The 13,168-nt window shown below is 51.3% G+C and overlaps 1 protein-coding gene across 1 annotated transcript in view; it reads left to right on the top strand.

Moving 5' to 3' along the window:
- LOC120935809 overlaps nucleotides 1-12,962 on the top strand; it is a 30,907-nt gene extending 17,945 nt beyond the window's left edge. Inside the window, exons 5-6 of the mRNA XM_040347869.1 lie at nucleotides 5,615-6,040; nucleotides 11,993-12,962. Coding sequence (XP_040203803.1) covers nucleotides 5,615-6,040; nucleotides 11,993-12,636 — 1,070 coding nt within the window. The 3' untranslated portion in view covers nucleotides 12,637-12,962. The remainder of the gene's footprint in view (nucleotides 1-5,614; nucleotides 6,041-11,992) is intronic.
- The last annotated feature ends 206 nt before the right edge of the window (nucleotides 12,963-13,168 follow it).

Genomic DNA, 13,168 nt, shown 5'->3' with positions numbered 1-13,168 from the left:
GGCCTGTGTCCACTCTGCACATGTAGAGCAGACACAGACGCAGCCCGCTCTACTCTATGGGCCCCCCCCCCTGATCCGCCCAGACAGAAGGGGACAGATCCCCCCCCCCCCTTAAGCAGATCGGATTGCAGATAGGTGGGCGTAAACAGACACAAGGCTGTTTACATCTGCCACTCTATAGAGGTGAATGGAGGGCCCAACAGACAGGCAGTCCCGATTGGACCGATCGTGTGAAAGGGCCCTAAGCCTGCTTTCACACTGATGCACAGCGGTTTACCTGCACCTTAAATGACCTCGATCTTCACTTCTTCCTCAGGGATCCTGCAGCTGGTTGCTGCTGTTCCCCCAGGCGGATATGGCTGGTGTCTGCTGCTGGCTGTCCTCAAGGGCTGGTACTGCTGGCAGATACCGCTGGATGGTACAGCTGGCGGGTACTGGTACTGATGACTGTTAATGCTGGCGAGTACTGGTACTGCTGGTGGGTACTTCTACTGGTGCCGCTGGCTGCTCCTCCGGCTTCCCAGCCCGTGACCCTCTACCACCTCTCTACTGGGCCTGACCATCTGGCCCACCCCAGGAGCGTCTGTGCTATGGTTGTAACCAGACTGGGCACTTCCAGGCCAGCTGCCCCAGGAACCGCTGCCCCACTCGTTCGTTAAACTACCACTGGAGGAGGAGGTTTTTTTTTCTCTTCCACCCCCCCAAAGTGAATGGATGCCTCAACAGCCACTGACACCCCTCAAGGAGTCTATGGGGTTCGTCCACTTACGCCAAGCTACCCATAGAAGACAGCAGCATTTGCAGGAGGTCTCCATAGATGGAAGAAATGTCATTTGGTTTTCGCGACACAGGCGCCTTTCTGACCATCGCTGATCCCTGTGTCATGAATCCGGCAGCGATTAGGAAGGGCCCCCGGATTTTCTATCAAACTAGCAGGGGGCTCCAGGAAAAACATCCCAAAGGCTACAGTTCTCCTGAATTGCGGGTTTGGGTAGAAACTTTGTTCTGTTGGGGTAATGGCAGGACTTCCTGCGGACATTCTGCTAGGGAATGATGTGGGAGAACTTAATTGTCAGTTTCTAGGGGGTGTGACCCAGAGATACTCTCTGATAGTAGAGCAGAAATCCGGGACAGAATTGAGACAAGACACAAGTTCATCAAGGATTTATCCCGTTAACTGTGTAAAGGTTCATGCCGACCCCGCCAGTGCCCCGAGGTTTAGGGTAGCATCTCTTGATTTGTAAAACAGGTGGGGGTCATACAGGAAGGGCACCCCAGCCCCATTGCTATAGATGCAGACAGAGGGGGCACCTGCATGCTAATTGCCCCAAGGGAGGTAGGGGGGAGTCTAATTCCACAGCTTCACTTTGGTGGAGAGGCAATGGTAGTGGATCAAATTATCCTCCCAACGGTTCAATTGTGGGCCGAGACCAACGACTTCTGTACCCCAAGGTGATGCCCTGCTGGAATGAGCTTCAATACACGCGTCTGGCAAATAACCGTTATATGAACACCAAGATGGTTCTGCTGGGGAACTAGCACATGTACAAGGCACGAGGCCTGTTGAGGCCTCCTTCAAGTTGTGTTGCATCTTGATATAGCGCGGTCATTTACCCCGTAGGATCTCGACGCACTTGCGCTAGGGCCAATTAACCTACCAGCATGTCTTTGGAGTACATGTTATAAAAAAAAGGGGGAGGGGTTGTCACGGTCTCTACCTCCCTTACACCCCAGAGAGCTGTCCCCTGCTGTGTTATGTACTCTGCCCCGATAGTTTGGGGTGTGGCTGTATTCCATTGTTTGTGCCTGTCTGCCTTGGAAGAAACGTATATTATGGGATGTGTGGCAGACCTAGCCGAGACAGAGGCTTCTGGAGAGGACTGAATGCCGGCCTCTTGCCTTCTGATTATGGGCCCTGGACTTTAAGGGAACAATACTCCCTGTGAGGTGTATGCCTGGGGGCCTCAAAGTAATGTTACTTTGGATTCAAGTCCATGTCCCCCCAAACACAGATTCTGGGAACCCTGTATAGGCCATATTATAGTGATGGCTTCATAATGTTGGGGCTCATAGAAGATGCTGATGCCATCAACTCCACCCACCTGTCTGTCTTTCGTCAGCTATAATGTGTTTATTGTTAATAAGTCTAGTGTGGGCTCTAAGAGTCTTCCACCCATTGTTGTTTGTGATAATGAACTCTGCTATGGTGAGAAGGTTTTCTGTGTTTCTATTTATGATAATGTTGATTGTGTCTTCTGAGCTAAAAGACGGCAAGTCTGTCCTAAAGGTCATGTCTCTGAGTCACCTAGGCTGTCTAAAGGATTAGATAATTGGCTCATGTTAGTTGGGTTTCTGGTTACAGTTTATATGGTCACCCTTGTGAATATATTTGTGTGAGATCTCAAATAAAAAGACCCCCCCCCCCCTTGTGACTGGGGGGGGGTGTAGAGTCTTGGATAGTGCTGGTTCTGGACAAAGAACGCATTGACCGCGGATAGTCCGGGGTTCGTCACAACTGGTTGCCAGCAGAGGGATCGTGCTTCCTGGCTGTGTAGAGACGTCCAAACCTCCACCTGGATCCAAGATCGGATAGCGGCCTTCAGTCACCCCAGCGGAGATATGGATCTGGCATCGGAGTTCCCGGGGCTGCTGCAGATCGTCCTTTCATCATACATGCGGTCTGTGTCAGCGGATGAATACCTGGAGGTCAGGCAGCAGATTCGGGTAAGACGCTGGATTGGAGCCCTCCAGGTTGCTTGTACGTAACAGGGCAAGTGCTTTCCAACCCCAGCGCAGCAGCCCAGTGACCAATGGGAGTTATGGATGCAATTCCTGGGAGAGCGCTCCTAGGAGAAATGGGTGACTGAGTTGGACAGGCTGGTCCAGTAGGAGATAGAGCTGGACAATCGTTATCGGGCTCTGCAATGGCACGCGGAGGAGGAATATTTAGGGGAGAAAACAGAATGCTCTCTGGAGGGATACGACTTTGGTGGCCCTGGATTGCTGTGGGAGAGCCTTACAGATTGTTTTGTGTTTGGCAATGAAGGGGAACCTACCCTTGAAGACCTGCGAGAACACTATGCTCGGTCTTGCAGGGGTCTCAGAGCTTAAACCTGGTCTATTTGATAAGGAAGGAACAGCATCTGGAAAGGGCATACAGGAAACTGCTAGAATGTGTTCAGCAGCATGCCAGAGAATCGACCGTGGAAACTCCAGAGATTGCCGTCTCCAAAGCTGAAGTGCTGACAACAGGGCAGAGCGCCCTGCTAGCCTCTGCCCAGCACCAACAGCAGCTTCAGCCTCCCGGAGAGAAGAGGCAGTCGGCCTTTCTCCCACAATACTGACAGAGACCTGGGATTTTCTGCCAGCAGCATCTGTGGCGTCACCAGAAACTTCTGAAGCGCTGACAACTAGATAGAGGGTCCAATACCTCTGCCCTACACCTGCGGCAGTCCCGGAGGCCCAGGGTGAGAAGGAGATGGTCCCTTCCCAGCAGCGGATGGCACCCCAGAATGATGCCACTAACCCAGCAGGAGAGCTGGCACCAGGGCCAGACATCCATTGAGCTCTGCCCAGCACCAGTAACCTTTTCTTTGTTCTACGGACAGGAGATGGTGAATCTCTAGCCCCAGACACCAGTTATAGAGATTGGGGATTTGGTAGACTGTTCTGCTGAGGAAGAACAACCTGGTGAGCCGCCAGCAGAAGAGTTGGTATCAGGGCCAAATTTTACTGGGCTCTGCCCATCACCAACCACAGCATCTTTGGAGTTGCAAGAGACTCCTCCAGCTGAAGCGCTGGCCACCGGACAGATGGTCCAAGACCTGCAGTAGTTCTAGGGGCCCATGGTGAGAAGGTGACGGTCACTCCCCAACAGTTAGCCGGAGTGGTTGATGTGATGTGTATTGTCCAATCACAATAGACCCACAGGTCAGGTGTATTCAAGCTTATCGGGGGGTGGGCTGCTGGAGGAGTCCATGTGGAGGGAGGGGGGACCCCCTGCTGTGACGAGCTTGTATACACCTGACCTGTGTGTCTATTGTCATTGGACAGTTTTTAACCCGCCCTGAATCCAAGGGTGGGGGGGGGGGTCCATGTGTGATAATAAAATCGGTTTGTTCTTTGCCACTCTACGCTGAGGTGTTGTCTGTTGACTGGGGGAGGCTGGAGAGTCTTGGATGGTGCGGACCAAGTTTTGTTTGAGGACGGAAGGTTCATCACACAAGGGGGGGGGGTCTCTGAGGCATTTGTCTGTTGAAACGTGGTGGAAGAAAGGCAGTTGTATGGTTTGCCAGCTCAGCTCCTGCTTTCTACATTGCCAGTCCTGCAGCCTCCATCCTGTGGGTGGATTGTCCCTGGCTGTGTGCCATCCTGTGGGTGGATTGTCCCTGGCTGTGTGCCATCCTGTGGGTGGATTGTCCCTGGCTGTGTGCCATCCTGTGGGTGGATTACCCCTGGCTGTGTGCCGATTACCCCTGGCTGTGTGCCATCCTGTGGGTGGATTGTCCCTGGCTGTGTGCCATCCTGTGGGTGGATTGTCCCTGGGAGTGGATTATGCCTGGCTGTGTGCCATCCTGGGAGTGGATTATGCCTGGCTGTGTGCCATCCTGGGAGTGGATTATGCCTGGCTGTGTGCCATCCTGGGAGTGGATTATGCCTGGCTGTGTGCCATCCTGGGAGTGGATTATCCCTGGATGTGTGCCATCCTGTGGGTGGATTATCCCTGGGAGTGGATTATCCCTGGCTGTGTGCCAACCTGGTGTCATGGATATGCAGTAATCTCTGGCAGCTGACCTTGCTCTCCATGTGTTCCTCTTCGAGGCCAGGCCCTCTCACCTGGCTGCCTTTATCATCTCTCCTCCCTGTATGGCTTCACCCCAGGCCATTCCAGGAACTCTATATTAACCAGTGCACTGCAGGTCTGCATTGCTGATCAACGTTATTTGTTAGCATTTGTGTTCCTGCTTGCCGGGTGTTACGTTATCTCTGTGTACCGTTTTTTTTTTTTTTTTTGGCTTGTCTCCGACTACTCCTGTTTGCCTGTGACCCTGTCCCTTGGTTATCCTTGTCTGCTTGTTGCCCCGAACCTTGGCTTGTCCTTCACCATCTCTTGTGTCCTTAGTGGCTGCTTCCCCTCTCTCCCTACGGAGCGTAACCTAGGGGACGCGACCTGGATCCAGTTGCAGAGAAGGCCATCCTCACCACTAGAGGCTCTGGTGAATACCAGCTGGGTCTTAGACCCGGCGCCCTGGGGAATCTTGGGCTCAAGCTTCCTATCGGATCCCTGTTTGTGTCCATATCCACTCTGTGGTCCATCCGCAGCAGTCTGCTATAGGGTTCACTACCTTGTGGTGCACCCCTGCCTCCAACGGGGTGCACTTGTCATCTGACCACTGGTGACCTGACACCTGGGAGTGGATTAACCCTGTGATCACCAGCGCTGAGTGTAGAGTGAACTTTGTTCTTGTGTGGCCAAGAGCGGGCACAGACTACCCCTATCTGCCAGAACTCTGCCATCTGTCGTATATAACCCAATAGTATCTGAATTTCTGTCTTAATGATTTTTCTAGAAATGAATTTTATGGTATGTACAAAAATCCAATTTTTCTCCCAGACTTTCTTCCAGATGATTCCAGCCAATCGCAGCAAGGGGCAGAGCGTCAGCGGAACATCCGGTTTTCAGACGAGGAGAACGACATCCTGATAAAGAGTGTTATGCCGCACTACGAGAAGCTGTTTGGCAGATTGGCGGCCCGGCATTCAACGGTAGCGAAGAACGCCTTGTGGAGAGAGATCACCTCTGCGGTGAACGCGGTGTCCGCCTGTCCGCGATCCGTGCAGAACTGTAAGAAAAGATTTGCCGATATTAAGCGCAAAGTGAAGGAGAAGCTGAACAGAATCGACAAGCACCGCAGAACGTCCGGAGGTGCCTCCCGGCTCCATATCTCTTTCTGGCCGTATGAGCGTGTGATGGAGAAAATAATCGCCACCGATGTCGCCCCCGGGGTACCTGGCACCACTGACTCAGGACGAGTGGCCGGTGGGTGACACCAATGTTATAGGCTGCTTCTGTTCAATCATCCGTGTTCTTTGTAACCCACCATCTGCTCCTTGTTCTAGGTCACTCACCTTGCTCTCTCATTCCTCCATCTTCTCCTTGTTGTACGTCGCCCTCCCCACTCTCTCTCATTCCTCCATCTGCTCCTTGTTCTAGGTCACTCACCTTGCTCTCTCATCCCTCCATCTGCTCCTTGTTCTACGTCTCTCTCTCTCTCTCTCTCTCTCCCACTCCCTCTCTCTCTCTCTCTCTCCCCTCTCTCTCTCTCTCTCTCTCTCTCTCTCTCTCTCTCTCTCTCTCTCTCTCTCTCTCTCTCTCTCTCTCTCTCTCTCTCTCTCTCTCTCTCTCTCTCTCTCTCTCTCTCTCTCTCTCTCTCTCTCTCTCTCTCTCTCTCTCTCTCTCTCTCTCTCTCTCTCTCATTCCTCCATCTCCTCCTTGTTCTACGTCACCCTCCCCACCCTCTCTCATTCCTCCATCTGCTCCTTGTTCTAGGTCACCCACCCCACTCTCTCTCATTCCTCCACCTGCTCCTTGTTCTACGTCGCCCTCCCCACTCTCTCTCATTCCTCCATCTTCTCCTTGTTCTACGTCGCCCTCCCCACTCTCTCTCATTCCTCCATCTGCTCCTTGTTCTACGTCTCCCTCCCCACTCTCTCTCATTCCTCCATCTTCTCCTTGTTCTACGTCGCCCTCCCCACTCTCTCTCATTCCTCCATCTGCTCCTTGTTCTACGTCGCCCTCCCCACTCTCTCTCATTCCTCCATCTGCTCCTTGTTCTACGTCGCCCTCCCCACTCTCTCTCATTCCTCCATCTGCTCCTTGTTCTACGTCGCCCTCCCCACTCTCTCTCATTCCTCCATCTGCTCCTTGTTCTACGTCGCCCTCCCCACTCTCTCTCATTCCTCCATCTGCTCCTTGTTCTAGGTCACTCACCTTGCTCTCTCATCCCTCCATCTGCTCCTTGTTCTACGTCGCCCTCCCCACTCTCTCTCATTCCTCCATCTGCTCCTTGTTCTACGTCGCCCTCCCCGCTCTCTCTCATTCCTCCATCTGCTCCTTGTTCTACGTCGCCCTCCCCGCTCTCTCTCATTCCTCCATCTGCTCCTTGTTCTACGTCGCCCTCCCCGCTCTCTCTCATTCCTCCATCTGCTCCTTGTTCTACGTCGCCCTCCCCGCTCTCTCTCATTCCTCCATCTGCTCCTTGTTCTACGTCGCCCTCCCCACTCTCTCTCATTCCTCCATCTGCTCCTTGTTCTAGGTCACCCACCCTGCTCTCTCATTCCTCCATCTCCTCCTTGTTCTACGTCGCCCTCCCCACTCTCTCTCATTCCTCCATCTCCTCCTTGTTCTACGTCACCCTCCCCACTCTCTCTCATTCCTCCATCTGCTCCTTGTTCTAGGTCACTCACCTTGCTCTCTCATCCCTCCATCTGCTCCTTGTTCTACGTCACCCTCCCCGCTCTCTCTCTCTCTCTCTCTCTCATTCCTCCATCTGCTCCTTGTTCTAGGTCACCCACCCTGCTCTCTCTCATTCCTCCATCTGCTCCTTGTTCTAGGTCACCCTCCCTGCTCTCTCTCATTCCTCCATCTGCTCCTTGTTCTAGGTCACCCTCCCCACTCTCTCTCATTTCTCCATCTGCTCCTTGTTCTAGGTCACTCACCTTGCTCTCTCATCCCTCCATCTGCTCCTTGTTCTACGTCACCCTCCCCACTCTCTCTCTCTCTCTCTCATTCCTCCATCTGCTCCTTGTTCTAGGTCACCCACCCTGCTCTCTCTCATTCCTCCATCTGCTCCTTGTTCTAGGTCACCCACCCTGCTCTCTCTCATTCCTCCATCTGCTCCTTGTTCTAGGTCACCCACCCTGCTCTCTCTCATTTCTCCATCTCCTCCTTGTTCTAGGTCACCCTCCCCACTCTCTCTCATTCCTCCATCTGCTCCTTGTTCTAGGTCACTCACCTTGCTCTCTCATTCCTCCATCTTCTCCTTGTTCTACGTCGCCCTCCCCACTCTCTCTCATTCCTCCATCTGCTCCTTGTTCTACGTCGCCCTCCCCACTCTCTCTCATTCCTCCATCTGCTCCTTGTTCTACGTCGCCCTCCCCACTCTCTCTCATTCCTCCATCTGCTCCTTGTTCTACGTCGCCCTCCCCACTCTCTCTCATTCCTCCATCTGCTCCTTGTTCTACGTCGCCCTCCCCACTCTCTCTCATTCCTCCATCTGCTCCTTGTTCTAGGTCACCCACCCTGCTCTCTCATTCCTCCATCTCCTCCTTGTTCTACGTCGCCCTCCCCACTCTCTCTCATTCCTCCATCTCCTCCTTGTTCTACGTCACCCTCCCCACTCTCTCTCATTCCTCCATCTGCTCCTTGTTCTAGGTCACTCACCTTGCTCTCTCATCCCTCCATCTGCTCCTTGTTCTACGTCACCCTCCCCACTCTCTCTCTCTCTCTCTCTCTCTCTCTCTCTCATTCCTCCATCTGCTCCTTGTTCTAGGTCACCCACCCTGCTCTCTCTCATTCCTCCATCTGCTCCTTGTTCTAGGTCACCCTCCCCACTCTCTCTCATTTCTCCATCTGCTCCTTGTTCTAGGTCACCCACCCTGCTCTCTCATTTCTCCATCTGCTCCTTGTTCTAGGTCACCCACCTTGCTCTCTCATTCCTCCATCTGCTCCTTGTTCTAGGTCACCCACCCTGCTCTCTCATTCCTCCATCTGCTCCTTGTTCTAGGTCACCCACCCTGCTCTCTCATTTCTCCATCTGCTCCTTGTTCTAGGTCACCCACCCTGCTCTCTCATTCCTCCATCTGCTCCTTGTTCTCCCCTTCTTCCATGATTAATGAGGCACATCGCTTTTAACACAATAATGAGCAACGTCCCTTTCTACCGTTCTTCCACAATAATGAGGAACGTCCCTTCTCCTTCTTCCATGATAATAATGAGGAACGTCTCTGCTCCCCTTCTTCCATAATAATGAGGAACGTCCCTTCTTTCATGATAATGAAGAACGTCCCTTCTCCTCTTCCATAATAATGAGGAACATCCCTTCTCCTCTTCTATAATAATGAGGATCGTTCCTTCTCTTCTCCCATGATGATGAGGAACGTCCTTTCTCCCATGATGATGAGGAACGTCCCTTCTCCCCTTCTCCCATGATGATGAGGAACGTCCCTTCTCCCATGATGATGAGGAACGTCCCTTCTCCCATGATGATGAGGAACGTCCCTTCTCCCATGATGATGAGGAACGTCCCTTCTCCCATGATAATGAGGAACGTCCCTTCTCCCCTTCTTCCATGATAATGAGGAACGTCCCTTCTTCCATGATAATGAGGAACGTCCCTTCTCCCCTTCTTCCATTATAATGAGGAACGTCCCTTCTTCCATGATAACGAGGAACGTCCCTTCTTCCATGATAATGAGGAACGTCCCTTCTCCTCTTCTTCCATGATAATGAGGAACGTCCCTTCTCCCCTTCTTCCATGATAATGAGGAATGTCCCTTCTCCTCTTCTTCCATGATAATGAGGAACGTCCCTTCTCCCCTTCTTCCATGATAATGAGGAACGTCCCTTTTTTCCCTTCTTCCATGATAATGAGGAAAGTCCCTTCTTCCATGATAATGAGGAACGTCCCTTCTTCCATGATAATGAGGAACGCCCCTTCTTCCATGATAATGAGGAACGTCTCTTCTCCCATGATGATGAGGAACGTCCCTTCTCCCATGATGATGAGGAACGTCCCTTCTCCCATGATGATGAGGAACGTCCCTTCTCCCATGATGATGAGGAACGTCCCTTCTCCCATGATGATGAGGAACGTCCCTTCTCCCATGATGATGAGGAACGTCCCTTCTCCCATGATGATGAGGAACGTCCCTTCTCCCATGATGATGAGGAACGTCCCTTCTCCCATGATGATGAGGAACGTCCCTTCTCCCATGATGATGAGGAACGTCCCTTCTCCCATGATGATGAGGAAAGTCCCTTCTCCCATGATGATGAGGAACGTCCCTTCTCCCATGATGATGAGGAACGTCCCTTCTCCCATGATGATGAGGAACGTCCCTTCTCCCATGATGATGAGGAACGTCCCTTCTCCCATGATGATGAGGAACGTCCCTTCTCCCATGATAATGAGGAACGTCCCTTCTCCCATGATGATGAGGAACGTCCCTTCTTCCATGATAATGAGGAACGTCCCTTCTCCCCTTCTTCCATGATAATGAGGAACGTCCCTTCTCCCCTTCTTCCATGATAATGAGGAACGTCCCTTCTCCCCTTCTTCCATGATAATGAGGAACGTCCCTTCTTCCATGATAATGAGGAACGTCCCTTCTCCCCTTCTTCCATGATAATGAGGAACGTCCCTTCTTCCATGATAATGAGGAACGTCCCTTCTTCCATGATAATGAGGAACGTCCCTTCTTCCATGATAATGAGGAACGTCCCTTCTTCCATGATAATGAGGAACGTCCCTTCTCCTCTTCCATGATAATGAGGAACGTCCCTTCTCCCCTTCTTCCATGATAATGAGGAACGTCCCTTCCATGATAATGAGGAACGTCCCTTCTCCCCTTCTTCCATGATAATGAGGAACGTCCCTTCTCCTCTTCCATGATAATGAGGAACGTCCCTTCTCCCCTTCTTCCATGATAATGAGGAACGTTCCTTCTCCCCTTCTTCCATGATAATGAGGAACGTCCCTTCTTCCATGATAATGAGGAACGTCCCTTCTTCCATGATAATGAGGAACGTCTCTTCTTCCATGATAATGAGGAACGTCCCTTCTTCCATGATAATGAGGAACGTCCCTTCTTCAATGATAATGAGGAACGTCCCTTCTTCCATGATAATGAGGAACGTCCCTTCCATGATGATGAGGAACGTCCCTTCTTCCATGATGATGAGGAACGTCCCTTCTTCCATGATAATGAGGAACGTCCCTTCTTCCATGATAATGAGGAACGTCCCTTCTTCCATGATGATGAGGAACGTCCCTTCTTCCATGATAATGAGGAACGTCCCTTCTTCCATGATAATGAGGAACGTCCCTTCTCCCCTTCTTCCATTATAATGAGGAACGTCCCTTCTTCCATGATAATGAGGAACGTCCCTTCTTCCATGATAATGAGGAACGTCCCTTCTTCCATGATAATGAGGAACGTCCCTTCTCCTCTTCTTCCATGATAATGAGGAACGTCCCTTCTCCCCTTCTTCCATGATAATGAGGAAAGTCCCTTCTTCCATGATAATGAGGAACGTCCCTTTTTTCCCTTCTTCCATGATAATGAGGAAAGTCCCTTCTTCCATGATAATGAGGAACGTCCCTTCTTCCATGATAATGAGGAACGTCCCTTCTTCCATGATAATGAGGAACGTCCCTTCTTCCATGATAATGAGGAACGTCCCTTCTTCCATGATAATGAGGAACGTCCCTTCTCCCCTTCTTCCATTATAATGAGGAACGTCCCTTCTCCCCTTCTTCCATGATAATGAGGAACGTCCCTTCTTCCATGATAATGAGGAACGTCCCTTCTTCCATTATAATGAGGAACGTCCCTTCTTCCATGATAATGAGGAACTTCCCTTCTTCCATTATAATGAGGAACGTCCCTTCTTCCATGATAATGAGGAACGTCCCTTCTCCCATGATAATGAGGAACGTCCCTTCTTCCATAATAATGAAGAACGTCCGTTCTCCCCTTCTTCCATGATAATGAGGAAGTTCCCTTCTTCCATGATAGCGAGGAACGTCCTTTCCATCTAAAACGTAACATTGAGCAGCTTTATAGATGGTGTTTGGAATCCGTATTTCCCACAATGAAAATCTAGTAATGGTGAGCAGTGTTATAAATGGGGGGGGGAGGGGCATATTCCTACAATAGAAGGTAAGTCTCACACTCTTCATACATTAAATGATTGTTTTTCTCCCGGCAGAACATGAGAGCTCAGACTTTCACGATCTTGCTGAAGAAGACGAGGCGGGGAACACAGAAGGTGAAGACTGTCCTAGCGGCCATAATGAAGATCAGGACGACTTCCCAGAAGAGGCAGATGCTGAGACGGAGGAACCCACCAGGGACGGCTCGTTGTCTCTCAAGCAAGATCACGTGAGCAGCCGGAGGCAGCAGACAAGTCTGAGGGATCATACAAGCCTGATCTATGCAGAACAGAGCCACTTCCGCAGAACCGTGGCCCAAAAACTAAATATCCTCAATAACAATGTGAAAGCATTAAATAAAAATGTAAAATCCTTCCAGAATTCGTTCAGCGAGAGCATGGCCGTCCTGTCACAAAGCATGCAGCAGCAGAACACCATCCTGGACAAACTCTCCTCCAACCTGCTCTTGTTGGCCGAGCAGCAGCAACAACACAACAAGCAGTGTATGAACGGCATGCAGCAAGTCCTACACCATCTCGATGTTCACCAAGTTTCGCCTTCCCCCACACCCAGCGACAGTGCCAGCGACAGCTCCCCGCTGCCAGTAGATGCCAGAAGAGGACCGCATTGGAGACGGGTCCGAAGGCGCAGCAAATCTCAGATTTCTCCAGAACATACACCCAAAAAGGGGCGTCGCTGAGTGACTGTCATGGAACCGCTGTAGCAATGTCTTTTAGAAGACAAATAAAGTTCCGAAATGCAGGTAGCTGGATTTCCGTTCTGGAAGATGATTCCCTCGGAGAGTGAGAACTCGGGTCCCGGCTTCCTGAGCCTCCTTGTCACCAGCTGACCATCCTGCTAGGACTGTGCTTCAGAAGAAACGGCTCTGCATGCTGGACGGAAGATCTCTGATCTCCCAATGACCTCTCCCTCCACATTGTCTTCATTCAATTTTTATCCATCTTACCAAAGGGTAGATAGTTGTATATAGCATTGTATAGAATAAATTTGCTGTAGAACAATCCATGCGTCACATCAACGTGTATTTATTTTGTGTTACCCACACACACACTTTTTTTTCTTCTGGGTCTCTCCATCCTCTATCCCCCCCCCCCCCCTGCTGGATCTTGTGTCCCTCCATCACCTATCCTCCCCCCATTTCTGCTGGGTCTCGTGTCTCTCCATCCTCTATTCCCCCCCCCCCCCTTTCTGCTGGGTCTCGTGTCTCTCCA

The sequence above is a fragment of the Rana temporaria genome, chromosome 4 (assembly GCF_905171775.1).
Source record: "Rana temporaria chromosome 4, aRanTem1.1, whole genome shotgun sequence".
Classification (NCBI taxonomy): domain Eukaryota; kingdom Metazoa; phylum Chordata; class Amphibia; order Anura; family Ranidae; genus Rana; species Rana temporaria.
Note: the sequence above shows the minus strand (reverse complement) of the source record. Positions and strands in the feature narration are given on the sequence as shown.